The 24,074-nt window shown below is 46.3% G+C and overlaps 1 protein-coding gene across 1 annotated transcript in view; it reads right to left on the reverse strand.

Moving 5' to 3' along the window:
* Positions 1-24,074, reverse strand: part of LOC106813160 (titin-like) — a 180,648-nt gene that overhangs the window by 6,773 nt on the left and 149,801 nt on the right. Inside the window, exons 207-237 of the mRNA XM_014817590.1 lie at positions 22,855-23,041; positions 22,268-22,386; positions 21,859-21,977; positions 21,312-21,477; positions 20,610-20,764; positions 20,213-20,360; positions 18,857-19,675; positions 18,539-18,650; positions 18,088-18,260; positions 17,396-17,674; positions 16,801-17,103; positions 16,245-16,349; positions 15,768-15,965; positions 15,028-15,312; positions 14,207-14,402; positions 13,276-13,367; positions 12,870-13,035; positions 12,151-12,311; positions 11,408-11,467; positions 10,990-11,086; positions 10,317-10,520; positions 9,445-9,586; positions 8,645-8,844; positions 8,018-8,170; positions 7,575-7,698; positions 6,924-7,026; positions 6,048-6,165; positions 3,595-3,767; positions 2,008-2,207; positions 1,033-1,213; positions 270-404 (exon numbers count right to left, since the gene is read on the reverse strand). Of these exons, the coding sequence (XP_014673076.1) occupies positions 270-404; positions 1,033-1,213; positions 2,008-2,207; positions 3,595-3,767; positions 6,048-6,165; positions 6,924-7,026; positions 7,575-7,698; positions 8,018-8,170; positions 8,645-8,844; positions 9,445-9,586; positions 10,317-10,520; positions 10,990-11,086; positions 11,408-11,467; positions 12,151-12,311; positions 12,870-13,035; positions 13,276-13,367; positions 14,207-14,402; positions 15,028-15,312; positions 15,768-15,965; positions 16,245-16,349; positions 16,801-17,103; positions 17,396-17,674; positions 18,088-18,260; positions 18,539-18,650; positions 18,857-19,675; positions 20,213-20,360; positions 20,610-20,764; positions 21,312-21,477; positions 21,859-21,977; positions 22,268-22,386; positions 22,855-23,041 (5,673 nt within the window). The remainder of the gene's footprint in view (positions 1-269; positions 405-1,032; positions 1,214-2,007; positions 2,208-3,594; positions 3,768-6,047; positions 6,166-6,923; positions 7,027-7,574; positions 7,699-8,017; positions 8,171-8,644; positions 8,845-9,444; positions 9,587-10,316; positions 10,521-10,989; positions 11,087-11,407; positions 11,468-12,150; positions 12,312-12,869; positions 13,036-13,275; positions 13,368-14,206; positions 14,403-15,027; positions 15,313-15,767; positions 15,966-16,244; positions 16,350-16,800; positions 17,104-17,395; positions 17,675-18,087; positions 18,261-18,538; positions 18,651-18,856; positions 19,676-20,212; positions 20,361-20,609; positions 20,765-21,311; positions 21,478-21,858; positions 21,978-22,267; positions 22,387-22,854; positions 23,042-24,074) is intronic.

The following is a 24,074-nucleotide window of genomic DNA, read 5'->3' on the forward strand; positions in this document are numbered from 1 at the left end:
TCCATGTGTAATGTAGTAGTTTCGTGCATATAATATTGTGTACTCTCGTGTGTGTTGGTGTGTGTGTGTGATCGTGTGTGTGTGTGTGTGTGTGTTGTTTGTGTGTGTGCATGTGTGTGTATGTGTGTGCGTGCATACGCGCGCGTGTGTAATATTTCGTAATTTAAACTGATGGATAATGCGGATTTAAAGTTATTCAATAACGCTGTGGCGTTCTAAATGGACTGCGAGTGGTAATCGATTGTTGTGAACGCGCAGCAATTGCTTACACGGAATCCTGTCAAACTTGGGTCTCCTCTGCCTCTTTGTTGGCGAGAGAGGAGGCGATTCTTTCTGCATGGCTTGCACCTGTTCCATGGTGGTGGCTTCCAGACCGGCGTACAGCAGAGGGGTGTATTTTCTCGCTATGAGAGAGAAGAAAGGTAATGTAAGCGTATATGTATGTCTACGTATCAACGTCGTGCGTTTATCATCATTGAAATTTTTATTGAAAAATAAGCGTGGGGAAAGCTTGCCAAAAATCAAGCTACAATTTGAGAATGATCTTCTTGTAACAAACCTATACCTGCTATAACTTATGTCAAACTGTATATCGACAGACGACATAAAGAAATTGAAGTGAACCTGATTTGAATAACTGCAGCAATGTAACCATTTAATATTCGGATGTAATTTAACCATGCAATGTAACAAGATAACATACAAATAAAATGTATACCAATGAGCCTGATGTAATGTAACAATGTAATATACCTGTAACCAAGGTAACATGCAAGTGTAACGTGGCTATGTTGTCATTAGTATAGCTGTTGTGGCAAGGTTTAATTATCGTGCGAAGATCCGACTTCAGACATACTATACTAGACTCGTATCATTCCATCAATCAGGCACCAGAATGAATGATAGCCACAAGGCTGAAACATGGCCTACCCGTAACATGGAACATGGACCCCGTCGTAATTGGCCTATTTAGGCTTCTCGACGTACATATCATGATCAAGATCAAGATGGCGACAGCGAAGGCGCACGTACCTTCCACGATGAGTCTGCAGTGCGTTTCATCGGAGCCGTGCTCGTTAGTGGCGACGCACGAGTACACGCCGCTTTTGGGAAGCTGAAGATCGTACATCTCCAGAGAGCAGATGCCATAGGTATAATCGAGCGCGTTGTTGTCCTCGCTGCTCACCGGACGATTGTCCTTAAACCATTGTATCTGTGGCGGTTGGAGAGGTAGAATGACGGTAAGTAACAGGGCATGGCTAATGCTAGGGGCACACGAGCGTATTTTATCGCCCGATCGCGGCGATTAAAATCGCCAGCGAATTTAATCGCCCGATCACGAAGGGGCACACGTAGCGAATTTAATCGCCCGATTTTAACATCACATGATATCAACAACACGTCCGATTGGTTTAGAAAAATCGATCGGGCGACAAAATACGCCGGACACGGGCACACGAGCGAATTTGCCAGCGTAAATAATCGCCGGCGTAAATAATCGCCCGAAAATATCGAACATTTTGGATACGGGCGATTCGTGCGGGCGATTAAAAATCGGCGTCGACGTGAACGGGCACACGGGCGAATTTTTCGAGCGATTTTAAAATTCGCGGCGATCGGGCGATAAAAATCGCTCGTGTGCCCCTACCTTTACCTCGTAAATATTAGTCTTCAAAGTGCAAAGGACTATATCGAAGACGGAAAGAGACAAAGTTGATCAAATAGACAGATCAACACTGCGAATTACAGTAAAAAATTCCTTAAATTTGCAATTTACTAAAAACGAAGAGAGAGATAAAAAAAGATGAGTGATTATCCGTGTTGAGTATCCGGTCATCTAGACAACACGTCCTGTTCGCGTAGGAGCTTTGCACAGTCACACCCTCATTGTGCATTTCGAACAACTTGGTCGCACACCAACTCTACTCTAACCTCTAACTGCATCGATGCCCGCGTGACACGTGCCGTGGCTGGAGCTGCGGCGCATGCGCACGACAGGTAACTTACGCTCGGTCGCGGCATCCCGCTGACGGTGCAGATGAGCTTGCAGCTGAGGCCCTCCTGGATGAAGCGCGGACGCAGCAGGAACGTGAACTTGGGCTTGTTCTCTTCGGAGAGTGCGAACAGGTCGAACTTTCTCGTCGTGCGGCGACGTTTGTAGTGCTGCGGGCTGAGCGGTCTCAGCAGCGGCTCCCGCTCAGGCATCTCTGCACGCAGAAACCCAGACATCGTTATCGTAACAGAGCAGCAGCAGTGAGTGCGCCGAGGCTGGGGAGCGCGCGCTAGGAAGCTGCGCGGGCGAGAGGCTTAAAAGGTTCGCGCAGAGGCGGGGCTAAGAGAAAAGGAAGTGATGGATAGGTGAATGGCGAAGTAGGCAGAGGGAATGATAATAATAATAATAATAATAATTACTATTATTGTTATTATTATACGGCCCATATGAAAACTGAAAATTGTAATAATAAACAAGAAAATTGAAGAAATTCGATACGATGACTTTAAACGCGTCGACATTTCTGTGTGCTAAAATATATATCACATTTCGTCACATTTTTATCTGACCGAGCATCGATTCAAACTGAGCACCCGATCCAACATAATACGCTAAACATTCTTCAACCTTTTCATTATGGAGGTTAAGGCGGACGGAGTTCCCTTCATTTTGGACGAGGCTCCCTCAGTGAATTCTAGCTCATTTAGAGAAATTGTTTTTCCGTTCGGTCAAATAACAGTAAATAGTAAACTAGAGCGGCGAAGTTAAAAAAAGCATATAGGGCATACAGTAGAAATCTCTAAAAAGCCAACGGTATAACATAACGACCGAGCTTTGCATAGGAATATGTTAGTCAATTCAAAGATTAGAAATTCAAGGTCTTTGATGAGCGGAAACAAAACGTGCTTAAAGGATCAAATACGCCGCTACAGGGGCCTAAAACAAAGCCAATAGCAGCTCAAGTTGGAGCCAGAACAAACTCTGCTTCCCGCATACGCATTACTCTCAGCAAGCAATGTCAACAAGAAAATACGCTGAGAATTTCTTGGCAAGCCTGCGTTGTAAGTGCACGCTCATAATATTTGGCAGAACTATTCCACTTTTACGGGATCTTCTTTAGAAACACGGATAGGTACCAACAAACTGTTTTCGAACCTACTTAGTATGCGTCAAGCATTAGAAAACGCCTCAAATTTTCAATTTACTAAAGTGTAAGGGAATAAAAAGCGAAGAAAATTAAGCAAACAAGAAGGTTTCTGACAACATTACTAAATAAACGTAACATTATGACGTTTCTAACAGACATGACGTGACCTAACGATACCTAACTGACATAACGTTACGACGTTTCTGATAAAGTTACCGAGCAAACGTAACGTCATAACATTTCTAACAACGTTACCGAACTAGCGTATAACGCATAGGTATAACGTCATGACGCGTCTGCCCCCCCCCCCTACGCACCGCGGCGTTACTATGGAGCTGGCCGCGCATGCGCGCATCTACCCAGCTAACACAACGTTTTCGCAACGTTAGTAAAAATGGTTATGGTATATGGTATGAATAAAACGTTATATGCTATATCCACGCGCCGCACTCACTCTGCACGTTGAGGAAGACGGTCTCCTCGCGCTTGCCGAACGAGTTTTGCGCGACGACGATGTACTCGCCGGCGTCGTCCATCGTGCACCGGTTGACGATCAGCTCGTACGTGTTGTGCGAGTACTTCTTCATGTGCTTCACGCTCTGCTTGATCTCGTAGCCCGCCTTGTACCTGCGAAGACGACGCGCGCGCGTGAGTGAGTAGTGAACGAGCGGGCAGGCTGAGCGTGCGGACAAGCGGACGGGCGGGCACGAGTGAGCGAGCGAGTGAGTGAGTGGGTGAGTGAGTGAGTGGGTGCGTGAGTGAGTGAGTGAGTGAGTGAGTGAGTGAGTGAGTGAGTGAGTGAGTGAGTGAGTGAGTGAGTGAGTGAGTGAGTGAGTGAGTGAGGGTGAGTAAGTGAGTGAGTGAGGGTGGGTGAGTGGGTGAATGAGTGATTGAGTGAATGAATAAGTGAGTGAGTGAGTGAGTGAGTGAGTGAGTGAATGAGTGAGTGAGTGAGTGCAAAAATAGGTACAGTGGGCGAAGAGGGCCAACGAAGAAGGTGCCAGCTCAAATTACATTTGCGCAGACGTATATACATCCGCAGTGCCCAATACGCGGCCGTATTCCAGAGGAAGCATGTGGAATGTAGACTGTCGAAAGAAGAAGAAGAGGAAGAATAAGATGATGATGAAGAAAAAGAGGAACGTTGCGTACTTTCGTGAAGCTGTATTGAGGTTGGTTACATATATAGGCGCTATACGCTACGGCAAGAACTAGTTCGTTTCGCTGGAAGTGGCTTCAGTCGACAGGATGGATACATACGTGCGCGGTCGACCGTTGTTGATTCACGGTATCTAGAATCGAGCTGTTTTAGAGAGGGTCGCGGCCCTTACTGCTAACTATAGCTCTAACTGCACACGAAAGTTAGAAGCAAGTTTGCCGTCAGCAAATAAATACAAAAAATACAAACAAACAACTACAACACATATCGACGAAATTAAATGCGTTACATTATCATATATAATCAATATGTTCTTCTAATTACCAGCTAATACAATTAACGAAGTGTCCAGAAGAGATCTCACACCGCAGGAATCTCGATGCGCAAGTAGTGCACCTCAGTTGTCGCTATATTAGCTTTGCAACAACGCAAATCCCGAAGCCACATCAATAGCTCATCCACTGGTTGTTGCCTCACTTACTCGCCTCACACACTCAGTACACGCTGTTCTCTGTACGGCCAGACTATGAACGCACTCGCGCGTAAACTGGGATGATCTACATAATATACTCGCAAACGCGAGTGAAATGTGGCGGCAAGCTGTTGCATAGTATCATGAGTATGTTGCCCTCCACCACCCGCATCACACAGATGCCCGGCTTCATACGGCGTTCGAGGCGGGTTTACATAAAAACTGCCGCTTTCACCTGTCAGCACCGTAGCGTTAACGACTGCTGACGGCCCTACGATTATAAATATCCCGAGAAGGCTGGCAACGTTCGTATGTACCCGCCATCGTGCTTTCTGAATAGCACCGCTATGATGCGTGTAGTTTTACCAACGTAGCCCGTCGTTTCCGTTAGAGGACTATACAACCCACAGTGCTGGGAAACGGCAGTGAGTCTCACTTTTTCTGCCGCTACCTAAATTAGACGTGGCGCGTATGTATGCGTCTAATTCGTATGAGTTCGACAAATAGCAAAAGTTAAAGCGAGTTGAGTTTGATTAGCTGGTTGTGGGCTAAAGTCGTATCATTTTGCCGGCTAGCGAATTTTGCTATTGTATCACAGGATGCAGCTTAGCCTAAATTGCTACAAAGATTCAGTGTCGTCTCCGAGCACTGTGGGTCGTTTATAGCCCTGTAGCGGGAGCAAAGGTCTACACGGACAGAGCTGCTGTACATGAAGCCAGCTGTGCGCGTTGGACGAGTAAGGAATAGGGCGCGTGAGCGACCCGCGACGACCAAGCAGCCACAGCTAGCATATTGCGTCAGGTTTCACAATGGTTGCACATGGCGATGACGGACCGTGGCAAGATTACGATAATGACCGCTGGAAGATGCCGCTGCTATAGCTGCAAAATGCATGGCCGGCATATTACTACAGTTTTCTGGCGAATCCTCAGGAGAGCGTGTGCGGCTGCGCTGGCAGCATACGCATTTACACTTTGCTGTGGCGGTATCGTCTTTTATTGCTCACGCCGTATTTGTCTAAGGCATTAGTTCGTCTCAAAAAATAATTCTTTGTCCGACGAAAAAAACCAAAGTTAACACTTCTAAAAGTAGATAGTTAATCAATATACTATTTTCGCACCCACAACTGTTTTTTCTGCTCTGTACTTCAGCAAACACCAGCATTAACTACACAACTATAACTAAGAGAATTACAATTAACCTAGATAAACAATTAAAAACTATATCACTAGGCACAGTGAGCAGTAATTGTGTCTGTATGATTTTAAATACTCACCAACTGACGATAGGTGGCGACACTGCGATGATTAAACACTCGAAGCGCACGCCGCGTCCTTCGAGCACCACCGTACTGTGCGGTTTGTAGATGAATCTAGGCGCGGCCTCTCTGCGATCTGCGAGAACGCGAACAAACGCAGAGTCAGTGACGGCGAAGTCAGCGTGTCGTTATCGTCGAGAACTACTCGTAGAAAGAGAGCTACGGTAGGCCAGCAATCAGAGTGTCCACCTTTAACTTCGAATATTGTGAGTTCAAACCCCAGCCAGGGAAGTGCATTTTCTCAAGGCCTCGTAGTTCGCATGAGCACGGAAATTCTCAATTGATAATAGGACTCCGCAGAAATATGTCGCAAAATACAAATATAGCTCATAATTGGAGTAAACATTAAGTGCCAATATTACACTTACTCCATTGCGTAAGCTAGTAATACACCATTCAATGAGACTTGGCTGTTTTCGCCACATATGCGGAATTTCAGTGGAAAGTCATGTGACTTCCAAAAACCTCGTTAATTTTTGTCGCTGTATACTATGTGGTAGGCCCCTTATTCCAGCATACACCGGGTGGCGCAATAAATAACTGTATGCGCGCTTAGCAACTCAGTCAACTCATTATTATTATTATTATATGATGATGATGATGATGATGATGATTATTATTATTATTATTATTATTATCATCATCATCTTCATCTTCTTCTCCTTCTCCAACTATTATTGCTCGACAAACATCCACAAGTGCTCGCCCATACAGCGATATTGTATAGCAATGATGTAGCAAAGCCTACAATTTTAGGAGCCATTGCTGCATAGAATTATATACAATTGTATTCATGGTTATAAGCGCGTTGCCATGCACGCGAGGATCACTCACCGAAGCGCGTGTCGATGATCTTATACTCCATCGGTCGTAGTTTCACCAGTGCTCCGTAGTTAGCCATGCGGCCCATCGCCACGATGGGCGCTTGCCATGCCTCCTGCAGGAGCGCAAATACACGCGTTAAAACAACACGCCTAAATCTGCGTCTGCATAATGTCTAAACGTGTTCTTGGCGAAGATATGTATTCCTATCGTCTAAATGTATTCCAGTTTCGGAATGTGTTCCTAGTGTATAAATGTGTCCCTAGTGTCTAAATGTGCACATAGTCTCTAAACGTTTACTTAGTGTCTAAAATCGCACATAGTATCTATATCTGTTCCAATTACAAGTGTCTAAATGTGCAATAAATGTGTTACAAGTTATACGAATAATAACACAATCGGGGCATATTGTAAATAAAACCGCAATACATTGATCACCAGGGAAGATCCAGAACAATCACAAAATGTAATCTATATCCATGGTTTAATAATGACTGAATAGTCGGTGAAATTAACACGTGGAAGCCATTTTAACTCGATTATGCCGCACAACGCGACGCGCAGTCAGTACACAGTATAGCAGTATTAGTATATACGTATTAGTATATACGTAGATGTAAATATCGACGTTGTGGGTATATACGTAAAATCTACGTTACGTACGTATCTGGCCTTGATTGCCTCGAGAATGGCGCGGTAGCGGGCAGCTGGGATTCTCCTAGTCAGGTGCTTCAGGTCACCTCTCAACCACGGATGGTCGAGGCAGTCGTGAACCGTCATTCGACGCCTAGGACACGAAGATTATGTTTGTTAGTTTTCACGTTCATCGAGCTAATACGCGCAGAGGCATTATAACGCTTAAAATACATGTATATAATAATAATAATAATAATAATTATTATTATTATTATTATTATTATATGATGATGATGATGATTATTATTATTATTATTATCATCATCATCATCTTCATCTTTGTTTCCTTCTCCAACTATTATTCCGAATGTTTGATATTATATTCAACCTATGCAGCCTTTCCTATTTTATAATCCTACCTTTCGTGTCTAAAGAAATGTGGGATTATTTTTCTCTAATCTAAGACTCACCACTTGTCATGGATCAGCAGACGCCTGATGAAGTCTTTGCCCTCATCAGACATGTGCTGGAAGGCCTCCTCATCGTATTCCCACTCGCAGTGCTTGATGTTCCTTAACGTCTCAATGTCGTCGTCTCCGGCAAATGGAGACAGACCACTCAGCCTGCGGGCACATGCGACGGCAACATTATACCGTGAGATACGTCAGAATGCACTATGCTGGCGTCTTTTCTAAAGATAAATTAAACGCCTCTGTTCACCTGAGAGGTGACGACTCTTTAAGAAAAGATAGATTTACGTCGGTTCAGTATTTTCTCTTTAGAATTATAAATCATCGTCTTTAAAAAAATGATAAATATACGACTGTTTAAACAGACAAATTCACGTCTGTTTAAAAAGACAAATTTATGTCTTTTCTGTTTAAAAACTGCTTCATCTCTGAACGTCTCAGTCTAAACAGCAGTCTCTTCAGTATAATGTTTATTACGGTGACGTTTTATTAAAGTGAATAAACTTCCCCGCGCATGTACGCCCATCATCGACACGAGTCAATGTACTGTGTCAATTTGAGAGCGACACGGGGGTGGTGGGTGTGTGGCTGTTTGAGGGAGGTAGGGGAGCGGGAGGGTTAACGTACAGCACGTAGGCGAGCACGCCGACGGCCCACATGTCCGTGTAAAAGCCGACCGGGTCATTCTCGACGATCTCCGGCGCGGCGAAGTCTGCCGTTCCCATGGAAACCTTGACCGTATCGTCCGGGTTGAGCTTGGCCGCGAGACCGAAGTCGATGAGTTTGAGATTGGTGCTGCGACGCGTCGTACACAGCAGGTTCTCCGGCTGTCACGAGAAAAGAATTTTTATTGATGTTCTATTGTATGGTATCCAAGTTAGATTCCATCGTGATTCGAGCGCTAATGAATAGTAACCGCAATATACTACGCGGATTTGGTAGGAATGATTTGGACACGCAGGATATAGTAAGTAACAACGCTATTAAAACTGCAAATATCTGTTATAATCGGTATTGTGATCTTAACTGAAACACTAGTTAATAAATAGTATAAATAAACACTAACGTATAATCTATCAATCGTTTACGCGTGAACGTTTTTCTTAAATATTGAATATTGCATTTTACTAGCAATAGTTATGCCCACGATACCCCGCCATCCCGTAACCAGGGTAACCGTTGTCAGAAACATCATAATCAACTATGGAATCATCTGATCATATCAAGTCTGAAATGTCATAACCCTTGTAGTGAAGTGGCATGCAAAAACTCATGAAGTTTTAAAGTTATGACGGTCGCAACTATTTGTGAAATCCGTAACTTTTGTCGCGTGAAGTGCCATGCAAATACCCATGACATTTGTTATGACTGTCACAACTATACGTGATGTTTCTGACAGGGCGGGTTGAGAGCTCAGGCACGCTCACCTTGAGGTCGAGATGGACGATGTTGTTCTCGTGCATGTGCTTGATGCCCTCGCAGACCTGCGTGATGTAGTGAATCACCTCCGCCTCGCACATGTTGTAGCTCTCGTCTGCCACGCGTTCGAACAGCTCCCCACCAGCAACGCTGCAGCGAGACACACAGAGATGAGAGACATCAGAGACAGCAGGGATCAACAGTACAGAGACGGAAAGCACAATGCGTGCGATATTTGCTACGATCTCGCCTCGCCAATCATTATCAACATCAGCCTCGCGTACGCTGCGCAGATGGCTGCTATATATTTCCTCCCAGTCCGTCTTCACCCGACCTCTGCGCGCACACTAGTTCTTTCTTCGCGCATTACAGATATGTGGTTGTATGCTGACACGATGCTCGCTTATTCGTCCACATTTAGTACGTCATATGTTTCCGCATAGATGATTGTTATATACGTTCCTATCTATCGTCTCTTACCCAGAACATACCGGTCCTTACCATTCACTCTCCCCTGACATAGCAGACTTTCTTCCCCTCTTCCATTATCCCCACAGCCGTATGCAATACTCAATAATCTTCCATTTACGCCCCTCTCCCAAAACATCCCAGCTCCACTCCCCCCACGCACACAACGACCTAAGTGGGAAAAGGAGGTATATTCCACGTGTCCCAAGTTAAAAATGTGCCATCTCTTAGTTCCCAGTTAAATAAAATCGTAATGCCCAATTCCTTAAAACCTCAAATATCCTAATTTTCATAAATTTACCCGGTATTACCCGGTTCCCAGAGTTAATATAAAATGGCCCAATACCACTTGCCGAAAAACAACCGCTCCCCCCCCCCATTCACTCATTAGGAAGGTGTTTCTGATACGTACAACTCCTCGATGAGCACCATCTCGTCGTACTCGTCGAAGGCGTCGTGTAGATGCAGCAGCTTCGGATGGTGCAGCTGATTCATCATGTCGATCTCGTGACGTATGGCCGCCTTTTCGGCCGGATGCGAACACATGACGAACTTGGCGGCGAACACATTACCGGTGGCCTTCTCTATGCACCGGTGCACCACGCCGAACGCGCCGCTGTAAATACGAATGGTTGCGCGCTACTCAGTAATAGCACTGCGATGCTATAACCGTGACTCTCTACTAAGCCTGAACTCTCCTTCACGGTCTGGCAATAGTGAGCGGAATGAATATAATACAGTTATAATAGGTGCGTTGACGGGGCAGCTCCAGTACATGTGTGATGATTATATATATATATATAGAGGAGGCTTAGTTAATTCTATTAATCGGATGCTGATGAATGAGAACAGGTTTTAGATAAATAAGGCAAGATAAGACAAAATTCCGCATCCCTCTGAAATTAGATGAACATACAAAGGAATATATACCTTTTCAGCATATTAATTTCTTAAATAGCCGAATTAGCTAGTAAGTCACTCTCTCTTTCACAGATGCTGCTCGTTAGATTAAAATACTGAATGTTGACATGATAATAAACATGATGTCAAAACACATTGTCATTACATTAGGTAGTGATACGTACACTCCAATCTCCTCAAGGATTTCATAGTAGTCGTAGATGCTTTCTCCGTATTTAATGTCGACAGGTCTTGGGATGTATTTCTCGTAGTAATCAAACACTGTGAGTAGTATTAATATTGTGATTAGCGCAAGACCCCTCTGTTCATCCTTTCCGCGATATATTTATACGAATAACAGCAGGACTGTCTACAGTGCATTGAGACACGATATTTCCTCAACTTTCTAGCCGAACAATTATAAAAGCGTCTTTGCAAATACTAAAAAAGTTTATTATTCAACACTGAACTGTAATAACAACTAATACATATGACATATAATAATTGGTTATTATAATCACGAAACAATTACTGAAATAAGGATACCGGTACGTCATAGGCACTATGATACACTGTATAACAAGCAAAGAATCCCACACGTACCGCACTGGTCATAGTTCGACAGTGGAGAACCTCTGCCTCTGATACGCCTGCCAAACTCATCTGGAAGCGAATGAATTTATTGATTAGGTTTCCGCTAATATATTCACATGAAATACTTGTCTCACCTTTACTAGTATACGCATGTGCTTACGTAATTGTCCGGAGAACGTTAATACTCATGTGTCGCCATCCATATTGTACATTCAATATACATACAATATGGTATCACACATTACAGGTATAGGTAGTGAAATATGGTGCAGAGTCAGACACTTTCAGGACGCGACAACGTCATTGCGATTGTCCGATAAGGCTGCCACGCATGCGCGAGAGAGTTGACGAGACTCGTTATTCAGTAGCCTATCTCTAACGCTCGGTAGCTTCACTTGACTACAGTGTTTCTGATTGCACGGGTAAAGCCTCTACCTACATCTAGGATGCCAAAACCAACCCTCTCCTCCAACGTCTCCACCCGCATTTACTCCAAAAAACCATTTATATTACATACAATGTTACGTATCCACACTTAACAATGTAAAAGTTCTCTCTCTCTCTCTCTCTCTCTCTCTCTCTCTCTCTCTTTCTCTCTCTCTCGTTATCTGCCCTTTCTCTCTATATCTCTCTCTCTGGAGCGGAGCCGAACAGCACATGCAGGTTCACCAAACTACAATTTTATGATCAAACTCAGGCCATCAGCCGACTCGCTTCTCAAACGCCTACGCGTCATGGTCTGCAGAACTCACCTTCCATGTAGGTCTTTCTCTTCCTGTACTCTTCTGGCTCCTGCGTGACGATGGTGGCCGTTGCCTCACATGGATCACTCCTGCCATAGAAGTTCTCAGCGAACACGCGGAACATGTACTGACGATTCGGCAGCAGGTTCAGGATCGTGTGATGGGTCAGCCTGTAAGTAGAGTGTTCACGCGCGCGCTTATTGTTACGTTCGCACGCACGCACACACACTCACACTCACACCACACACACACACCACACACACAACACACACAACACACACACCACACACGCACACACGCACACGCACACGCCACAGACACACAGACACACAGACACACAGACACACAGACACAAGACACACAGACACACACGACACACCACACACACAGGCACACACACACACAGCACACACACACACACACACACACAACACACACACACGCACGCACATACACACACACAAAGACATATACACACGCGCGCTCACACGCACGCACACGCACGCACGCACCCCACACGTTCATATTCCCCCTTCCAATATCCTCCGTCCTTTATTGGCGAATCACTTTCATTCAGCATTGATAATCTCGTACTACAACACGAGCACAATACGTCAGCGAGCGAGACAAAGCGTTATCACTCAGAGATGACGTCGACGACAGCTATCTCCGACTACTCGCTGTCATAGCCATTGCAGCTTGCAGCAGCAGTGATAGGCGCTACACACCTGGTGTTGGCGATGCGTATCCAGTGTTCCCTGGGAAGCTCTAGCACCTCGATGATGTACTCCGTGATGAAGCTGCCTCCGTCGCTGATCGGCGGCTTCCAGGACAGCGTCACCGACGTATCGCGAATGTTCTCCACGAGAGGGAAACGTGGCGCACTCGGTCGGTCTGAAAACAGGGGATCCGCCCCAGAGGGAGCGTATAGTGTAACAGCCCGTAGATTGCACTGTATTTACTTGTGTTTCAGTGGAATTCGACGCCCGCTACTCCTTAGAACACACCGCGCGCTGTGAGTGTTATAGTCGCTGGGAAATTCTTCATATTTCGCCAAACGCTATCGATTATTGACAAGCGAGAACATTTACATTCACAGTAAAGCGAAATAATTGATTGAAAATGTATAATTACCATTGATCTGAATCTTAATCGCAGCTGTATCACTGCCGATGTCATTCTCGAGAATCAGTCTGTAGATACCCGTGTCTTCTCTTGTCGTTTCCCTGAAATTGTCAACACCATGCGCGCGTTAGGAAGAGTCACTACGACTCGGAATGATAGAGCAACCGGTACGCGCTCATAACGTATGGACTGCTGAATACAATAACTGCTGTTATCCGAAGTTGCTTTGGCAGTAATACCAATCCACACTTTCATTTGGATATCAATGGCTGAATGAAAAAGGGAAGGAGTCGTAGTGTCAATGCAAATTCGGAATATGACCGCTGTCGCAATTATTTTGACTGGTTGGTGCTATTCTATCCGGTGCGTACTATCGACTTGTTCTGCAAGCCTCCATGAAACCCATGGTCCACCTGCATGTGAAAGGGAGGAACAAAGGGACCCACATGCAGAGTGATGGAACCTACGCGTTGAATGAAGGAACCGGCACGTGAAGCAAAGAAACCTGCATGTGGAATAATGCATCACTATGTTGAATAAAGGGCCGGAACCGCACGTGAAATAAAGGGACGGAACCGCACGTGAAATAAAGGGACCCACATGTGGAGTCAATGGACTTGCGCATGGAATAAAAGGACCTGCCTCTGAAATAAAGGGACTCGCATGCGGAGTCAAGGGACGCGTACGTGGAATAAAGGGACTCGCATGCGGAGTCAAGGGACGCGTACGTGGAATAAAGGGACTCGCATGCGGAGTCAAGGGACGCGTACGTGGAATAAAGAGACTCGCATGCGGAGTCAAGGGACGACGCGTACGTGGAATAAAGAGACCCGCACGTGGCAACGGCGAGACTGGCGCACTAAGTGACAGAACCCGCGCGAGAGATGAAGCGCGACCGCGTATGACGAGCAACAACGCATGAGTGACAACGCATGCGCACCTGATAGTTAGCACGGCGTGGCGCTCCTCGATCTCAATGTGGTACTTGTCCGTGTTCTCCATCTCCTCGCCCTTGTGTGTCCACCAGGCGTCGGGTCGCGGGAAGCCAGTGAAGGGAATCTTCACAACCACCGTCTCCGCCTTCTCGAACAGCGCCACCTCCTTGAAGCGCGGCGGCATGACGATCTGCGGAGCGGCTGCGGGAAGACGACAAGTGAACAGTTAAACGTAACAAGTGAACAGCGCCACCTCCTTGAAGCGCGGCGGCATGACGATCTGCGGCGCGGCTGCGGGAAGACGACAAGTGAACAGTTAAACGTAACAAGTGAAAAACGCCACCTCCTTGAAGTGCGGCGGCATGACGATCTGCGGAGCGGCTGCGGGAAGACGACAAGTGAACAGTTAAACATAACAAGTGAACAGCGCCACCTCCTTGAAGTGCGGCGGCATGACGATCTGCGGAGCGGCTGCGGGAAGACGACAAGTGAACAGTTAAACATAACAAGTGAACAGCGCCACCTCCTTGAAGCGCGGCGGCATGACGATCTGCGGAGCGGCTGCGGGAAGACGACAAGTGAACTGTTAAACTTAAGCCGCATGGTGCGCCAGTGAAAACATTGCGCCTCCAAATTTTACACACGAATATGATAATACAACAAACATACGAAGAACATACGAAGAAAATAAGGAAGACAAATATGATAAAACAGACGTCACGCACGAATTTCTCTCCAATTTTCTACGTTTTTTTAACCATTTTTCCTCACGATCACGATTTCAGTATGTCGGAGCAAACGAACGAACGAACACGCGAACACTCACTCTTTATGATAAGGTCAGCGCGCGAGGCACGTGACCCGGCCTTGTTGACGGCGCGGCACACGTACTCGTCGGCATCCTCTCCGAACACGTCGACGACGACGAGCACGTGCTTGTAGGTCTCCCGGAAGATCTTGAACTTTATGCCGTTGAAGATCTCGCGCGTGCCCTTGAACCAGTGCATCTGCGTGTCGTCGGAGGCGAACACCTCGCACTCGAACGTCGCGTCGCGGCCCTGCGTCGCTACGACGTCCTTCAGGTGAATAGTGAACTCGGGCAGCTGTGGAGCTGTGTGCAGATATAAGCAAGAGATGTGTGATGATGTCGATACAGATATAGACAGAGACGCGAGCATAGCAAGTATATATACACGCAGCAGACGCACTCACGCACGCACACACGCACGCACAACACACACACACACACACACGCACGCACGCACGCACGCGCGCGCGCCGTCGGAGTTTCAAGTTGTCGAATAAATCGCAATCCGTGCGGGTTAAATTCGTATAAACGAAAAGAAGAGATTTTCCCGCCGACGACAGAGCGACGAAGTCTTATTAGAATTACAAGACTTACAGATTACAAGTGCAGAGAGAAACAGCCAGCTGTTTCTGAGCGTGTTCTATACTAGTCCGCAAAATTCAATCGAGCCTCTATTTTCACGGTCTAACATAGTCAGACCAACGCTCCACGACTAGCCACGCTAAATGCTCGAGCCATGGGTGTAGGTAGGTAGGTACCTTTGGGGTCCTTCACTCTGACCGTGGTCGAGTTGGATGATGGCTCGCTGAGGCCTGCCTCGTTGACAGCGTACACGCGGAACTCGTATTGCCGATCCTCGATGAGGTTGTGAACGTTGAAGATGGTCGGCTTCGATCGCTCCTGGTTGCAGCGTACGAAGCTCTCCGCTCCGACCTCGCGCTTCTCAACGAAGTAGCCTGCAGTGCGGAGACACTCGCGATTACACGCCAAGAAACACTCACGCGAAACATACTCGTTACACGAGGTAAACACGCGCGTTACACGCGGGTAACACGCGGAAAACATGCCCGTTACACGCGAGAAAGACGCACGTTGTATTTGGAAGCTGGTATAAAACGCTCGTTGATAATTTATAATCTGTAAAACGCGTAATGATGCGCCCGCACGTATGTGTACACGCTGGATAATTATTATTATTGCTTTATTACAAACGTTCAATCTCAGTAACATATCACCTTGCAGTCTGCCCCCGCCATCAGACGAAGGCCTGTCCCAGGTGAGGCTGACGAAATCTCCGCCCACCTGCGCTATCTCCGGCACGCCCGGGGCATCCGGTGCATCTGCTCGGCAGAAACAGGCAAACATTATACGAAGCCCACGCCGATGTCTAAAACGCATTTTCATAAGTAAAATGCGTTTTAGTATAGGTAACAACACGCCACGCATAAATTACTGTGAATACACAATCACTGGCATTCAGCGCGGAGAATATACTACTTATAATAGAGGGGAGAACAGGGAGAGGAATCTATTCCCTGTTCCCCCCTATTTCATTGCTCCCAGTTGAATATAATCGCAGAGTTAACATAATTCATAGTATTTCTAATCCTTCGTAATTCCCCGATCGTTATTTAGGTGGTAATTTATTTGGTATTTCCCGGTTCCCATATAATTGAAATGGTCCAAAAATCCCGTGACCCAAAAATAAGCGTTCCCGATCTCTCCTAATATACGCACTAATCTAACTGTAACAACACGGAGAATGCGAACACGCTTAAGGTGTATACTCACTAAACGGCAGCTTAGCGACGACCGTATTTGCACCGACGAGCGGCTCGCTCTGGCCGCTATCGTTGCAGGAGCTGACGCGGAACTCGTAGACTCGGTTCTCGGTGAGGCCCTGCACGGTGAAGGTCGTGTCCTTGCAGTAGGTGGCGGCGACCGTCCACGCCTCCTTGCCCTCTTCGCGCCGCTCGACGCAGTAGTGCGTCACCTTGCTGCCGCCGTCGTTCTTCGACGGCTTCCACGCGAGTGTCGCCATGTGTTTGGTGACGTCAAACACGTGAAGTGGGCCGACGGGCGGGCTGGGGGGTCCTGAGAGACGCGCAGAGAACAGATATAGAGGCGATTTCCGGTTAGTGACGCCCCCACGCGGTGCTAATACGAACGATGATACACTTCGAACATTCACACATTCTTATGATAACGACGGCGCTCACCAAGTGTTCTTAGTATTAAAAATTAACATAAATTTATCGTAATAATTATTATGCTAACGACGGCGCTCACCGACACGCGGTTGTATTATTAATTAACATAAATTAATCGTAATAATTATAATTCATTCATAAATCATAATCATTATGCTAACGACGACAGTGCTTACCGAGCACGCGGATGTTGAAGCCCGTGCTGGCGAAGCCACTCTCGTTGGTCAGCGTCATCGTGTAGTCGCCGCCGTCGCCGCGCTCGGCCGCGTGTATCGACAGCAGCACGTAGTCGTCGAAGATGGCGTACTTGACGCGGTCGCTCTCGACGAGCCGCTCGGTGTCCTTGTCGAACTTGACGGTGATCGGCGCCGTGCCCATGAAGAAGACCTTGACCTTGATGAGGTCGCTGACGCGGAACGTGACGTCGCCCGGATGCTGGTGGATCTTCGGTGGAGCTGGTGGAGGTAGGTAGCAGTGAGAGGATATTAGTATATAGTAGTATATGACAGCAGTAAGAAGTAAGACACGCAGTTAGATATATTAATAGATTAACTAGTTTATATATATATATATATATATATATATATATATATATATATATATATATATTACATCATTACATTAGGATAGATGCATTAATATTATCGGGATGACAAATTTCAGTAAGATCCTTGATCTTAAATACGCATTTTACTGTACAAGTTGTTAATGTTCAAGTTCAAGTTCAAGTTCAAGTTACTGCACATGTTCAAATAAATATAATCAGTTATGTCTGGCGTATAACAGCGCGTGATATGTCGTGTTGTGTCGTGTCGTGTCGTGTCGTGTCGTGTCGTGTCGTGTCGTGTCGTGTCGTGTCGTGGCTTACATGTTATCGTGAGCTTGCAGGTGGTCGACTCGGATCCAGCCTGGTTCTTCAGCTCGCACGTGTACTCGCCCTCGTCCACCTCCCACACCTCGTTCAGGCGTAGCGTGTAGGTGTCGCCGTCGCACAACATCTGTACGCGGTTACCGGGAACCACCTCGATACCGTTCCTATACCTGTGAGCAGAAACAACGGGAGATTATTGGCAATGAATTTATTAGCATAGTGATTGCGCAGGAGTACACGATATATTATTACATCGTCGGCAAACTACCAAGTGCAGTACGAATATCCTTACCGAAAGTCCATACAGTATATTCAGTAGGCAAATTTTATCTGCTCTATACTTATGTATAACTATTACGTTATTATATTTAAGACATAATTGTCCGTTCATCATTATTAAAAATGGTCTGGCACTCAAAGCCTTAATACGATGAAGTAAAAGACTTACCATCGAGCCTGTGGCGGTGGCGTGCCTGTTGCCTTGCACTGTAGCCTGACTGCCTTACGAAGGCCTGTCAGTTTGTTACTTAGCCGCTTGGTGATCGTGGGTGACTCTGGTACTAAACGACAGAAATCATATACGAATGAATAGAAATGCCGACGAGTTATGCATAAGGCAAATTGTATACCTTTACGCATATACAGATAAAAACACAATAAAATAAAAATGAATTCGACGGATTACACACACGGCGAATCATAAAAATTTCACACGCAAGTTAAAATTAACAACAGCAACCAAACGGGAAATGAAAACGTAGCTCACCGATGACTTCCTTGACCTTGACGGCACCGGTGCTCGGACTCGGGTCGCTGTTGCCGACCGCGTTGCATGCCGTCACTCTGAACTCGTACTCGGACTCGCGCGGCAGGTTGGTGACGGTGATGAAGTTGTGCGTGATGAGATTCTCGTTGTCGCGAATCCAGATCGCCGAGTAGGACGACTCGACGTGGCGCGCCGACGACTTGTACAGGTAGCTGGAGCTGTACGTCGAGTAGTGGCTCTCGGTCGACGCCATCGATGACTGTCGTCGTCCCTCGACGCCCGACTGCCGACGAGCCTCGGCGCCCGACTGCCGACGGACCTCCGCGAGCGCCGACTGCCGACGTCCTTCCATGCCGGAGCGGGCGCGAATCGACGCCGCCGACACGATCTCTCGTCGCTCGACGAAGTATCCCGTTATGACGCTGCCGCCGTCCGTGCGCGGCTCGTCCCAGCGCAGGTCGACGTACGTGTTGCCGCACTTGACGACCTCCGGCTGGCCTGGCGACGACGGCGCCTGCTCCTTGGCGCGCATCAGCACGGCGCTCGACACGTCGCTCGGTACGCCGAAGCCGGCCGCGTTGCGAGCCAGCACGCGGAACTCGTACTGGTACTTGTCCTGCAGGTTGCCGACCTCGACCCGCCGCTCGCCGACGAGGTACGTGAAGGCGTTCGTCCAGATGCGGTCGCCCGGGTTGCGGTACTCGATGGCGTAGCCCTGCACGGGCGAGCCACCGTCGAATTCGGGCGCGGCCCAGGCGAGAATGGCCGACCTTTCGTCGTGGTCGTCGATGACTGGTTTGCCCGGTGCATTCGGTACATCTGTAGATATTATAATATACATATATACATATATTACATTATTATTATTATTTATATTTATATTATTTATATATATATATATATATATATATATATATACATAGTGTGGTTGTGTGTGTGTGTGTGTGTGTGTGCGTGCGCGCGTGCGTGGTAATGATTTTTTTATTTGCGTAATTATCAGCGCGTGCATTGCAAACAGCATGTATATAAATGAAAATATCCAACCAGCTAACTAAAACCATGTAACATACACATAACAAGCACAGCCCTTATTCACACTTAGTCACACAATTATGATCTGATACGTTAGGATCTTATGTTATATGACGCATCAGTCGGCCCACATGACAGAACAGCCGACGAACATAAACATCAACAGTACGCGAGTGTGTTCGTGTAAAGTGCTAACAAAATAATCATTACGGTTTGATACAGACCTACAAAGGTAGAGAAGACTTCGCCACTACACGTGCACGCGGCTTTAATTGTATTTTAATTCAGGCCAATCATAGTTTTTTTTAGAAAGCGTTAACTCACCGAATCTGTGTTTGGCTGTGATAGACTTGTCAAGATCCAGCGGATCAGAGATGCCATATTTATTCTCTGCCATGATTCTGAACTTGTACTCGTGGCCCTCCTTTAGGCCAACAACACTATAGCCTGGCAGGTGTACGAAGCTGGTAACCTACAGCCGATCAAGCAAACACCCATTTTAGAATAAAGACAAACGTCTAACAAGACATTATATATATATAAACCTCTTATACGCTAAAATAATTACGCACCAGGTTACTGAATACTATTTGTCATTAATTATGTGCGCAATAAAAATGCACGCGATTGTTTCGCTACGTGATACTAAGATGCATGCATTAACATCGGTGAAGTGATCGGCATAAACAGCAGAAATGTTAGGTAGTGAGTAACGGGTTACCTTGATCCAGTCATCGATGGACTGGTCGTACTTCTCGACAATGTAGTTGGTGATGGGGCTGCCACCGATGTCGGTGGGAGCTCGCCACGATAGAGAACACGACTCTGGATTCACGTCCGTCACTTCTAGCGGTCCGGCCGGCGGTCCCGGCCGATCTGAGACAAGCAGAAGAAACAATCGAGTTAAAGCAGACGCTCTCCTAATAATATAATACAATAACAATAAAAATAAAAAAATAATAATATATATAACGCGAGCCAAAACACTCAAAACTATATTTCGCGCAATCCGAAAAGGTTTGTAATCATTCAGTCGGTATTTCGCAATCCGAGAAGATTTGTATTCATTCAGTCGGTAATTCCCAATCCGAGAAGATTTGCAGTCGGGCGCACGTTAGTATTCGCCATAGATCTTACATTTACTACGATTCTATTCCCTTTCCAAGCCCGACGCAATAGGTGTCCTCGCTGCCGTCGTCTCCTGAACTAACTTAACACCATACCGCGCTTCGTGAATTTGCGTTCCTCAATACCGCGCATATAGCAACGCGTAGCTATGACTATACTCTATTCGGCTAATCGCTATTCGGCTATTCGCTACACGGCAGTTAACTAAAATATAGCAACGTAGCTATGACTATATATACGGCGGTTAACTAAGTGCGATGGCGACGTAGCGCCGCGTCACTGGCCGACAGCGTACCGACAACTGTGAGCTTCAGGTTTCCGGAGTCGACGCCGACGTCGTTCTGCAGCCGCAGCATGTAGTTGCCGGCGTCGTCGCGTCGCGCAGAGTGGTTGATCAGTATCGCCAGCTCCTCAGTCACGTCAAACTCTATGCGCTCGCTCGCACGCACCTCCAGACCATTCTGCGGTCAGGACAGACGGGTGATCATGGCTTCAGTAATCAAACTATATTCAGTAACACGTACTCGTACGGTAATTCGCCCTTTAGAAGGCGGGAATACTAAAAATGTCTACCGTCCCATCGGATTGACGGACCTTTACATCCACCACATAAAACACGCCCACAATTAGTAACCCCGTCGTATCTATTACATCCGTAAAATTGCATGAGTAAAGTTCGTACTCGCATATCACGCAATTTAACATCTAATTTACTCACTAATACAGTATACTAACCACAATAACGGTGTCACTTGTCGTTTGTCATTACAGTGTGCTTCGTGAATAGAGATGGTCTATACTCTGGGTTAATCTAGAGTTACAACCTACTACATCGTACACACCTGTGACCAGTGAGCCTTTGGCGTGGGACGTCCGATGTAAGGAATCGCTATCTTATATTCCTCTCCCGCCTTCACCAGCATGTCTCTCATTGACAACTCCATTCTGATCTTCGGCGCACCTGCACGACGCAACAACGAAAAGCTTGTTATTTATTATTAGTAATATTATTGTATTATTATGCATTAGTATTATTGATATTATTATTATTGTTATTATTATTATTATTATCATCATATTTATTAACTTATTATTGGAAATATCGACGAACCATCAAGGTGTGCACCGGTTGAGATCAAGAATATATATCTAAATGAAGGACACAACTCGCAATTGCGTGTGCTACACACTACACATGAACGGCTGAGAGCAGGAGGGATGGGGCGGGAGGGGAGAAGAGAGGATACTAACGTGGTCTGGGCGTGGCGGCGATGGGTTCAGACACGTCGCTCCAGTCTCCCTCCAGGCTGGCGTTGTTCACAGCGCGCACGCGGAACTCATACTTGTTGTTTATTGCCAGGTTGATCACCCTGAAAACAAGCACACGCGTCGACACGTCTGTAGATCTACGCTCTACACGCATAGGTCGGTCTGCAACGCGTAGCAGTGCAACGCTTAGTGGTTAGTAGTACTTACCACGCTCCGACGTCTACAGTGCGTCTATATATTAATTTTTTTTTTTTATATATCAGAAGTAAATAATCACAAAGTTAAAACTTTGTATATATATGTGTGTGTATATATTATGCGGTTTATAAAGATTACGATCATAACTTAACAACTATGCATGCGAGTGAGAAATAAATAAGCCGGAACTCGAACCATTATATTCTAAAATTCATTTGACCATTTTCCAAGTTAGTCTATTCCGATGTGGAGAGTAAACCTGTCGAAATCGAGCCACACTGTGTTATTAGCTCTGGCTGGCTCTAAGTAAGCATGCATGCCGGGCCTATCAATATCTCACTACGAGGTAGATCACCATTGAAGCCACATACCTGAACTCGGTGTCCGGTATAAGATAAGAAGCGGCCCGACCCCACGCATCCGTGCCGACCTTGCGGAACTCGAGCACGTAGCCAGCGATGGGCGATCCGCCATCTTTGCGAGGTCGCTGCCACTTAGCAGTGATGGAGTCATCGGTGGTGTCGACGACAGTGGGAACGCTAGGGGCGCTCGGCGGGTCTGCAACAACAGCGAGTTAATGATCATACGTCAGCGATCCAGGAGAAAATGGGTTGAATTCTACCACGTAGCAAGATGGCGTCAAGAAGCGACGTCAATAATGTATAGAGCGCGAGTCTCGTAACTAAACCGATGTATGTAAAGTGAGTGTATGCGAATGGACTACATTAAAGATAATGTGGTATGCGTGAGGCAATACAGTAAAACGAGCAAGGTATATTATAGACGACAGTGTGAATGAACAAGGTATGAATATATAGACACTAGATTAATTTGAGTAATATAAATCCCAGTCGGGTGAACCACGGCTAAGTAAAGCCCAACTAAATAAAGCCAGCTAAGTGAAGCCCAGGTAAGTGAAGCCCAGCTAAGTAAAGCCCAGCTAAGTGAAGCCCAGGTAAGTAAAGCCCAGCCAAATGAAGACCAACTAATTAAGTAAAGCTCAGCTAAGTAAAGCCCAGGTAAGTGAAGCCCATGCAGCTAAGTGAAGCCCAGCTAAGTGAAGCCCAGCTAAGTGAAGCCTAGCTAAGTGAAGCCCAGCTAAGTGAAGCCCAGCCTGGTTTCTCGAATTAGTGATACAAACTGGCGCGGTTGAAAGTGGGTTCCTTGCTCCCAAAACCTAGTTTGTCTTGCCCTCAAGAAACTAAGCATTCCAGCTATAACTGCGGTTATAGGGCGGAGAAACCAGGTTTCATGGCCATTGAAACCTTAGTATATGGCCAAGAAACTAGGTTTTGTGAGCACGACAACCTGGTTTCGGTAGCGAAACCGTCGGTTTCTCGAATGTATGATTACAAAATCGCGCGCCGAGTTGAAAGTGTCGTTCTTGCTGAAAACCTAGGTTCTCTGCTCCTCAAACTAGTTTCTTGCTCACGGAACTAAGATTCCAGCTATAACTGCGGTTATAGGGCTAGAAACCAGGTTTCGTGCCACGAAACCTAGTTTCATGGCAAGAACCTTGGTTTCTTGAGCAAGAAACTAGGTTTTGTGAGCACGAAACCTGGTTTCGTGCGAGGAACCGTGGTTTCTCGAG

Source organism: Priapulus caudatus, unplaced genomic scaffold (genome assembly GCF_000485595.1).
Source record: "Priapulus caudatus unplaced genomic scaffold, Priapulus_caudatus-5.0.1 Scaffold0, whole genome shotgun sequence".
In the NCBI taxonomy this organism is placed as follows: Eukaryota; Metazoa; Priapulida; class Priapulimorpha; order Priapulimorphida; family Priapulidae; genus Priapulus; species Priapulus caudatus.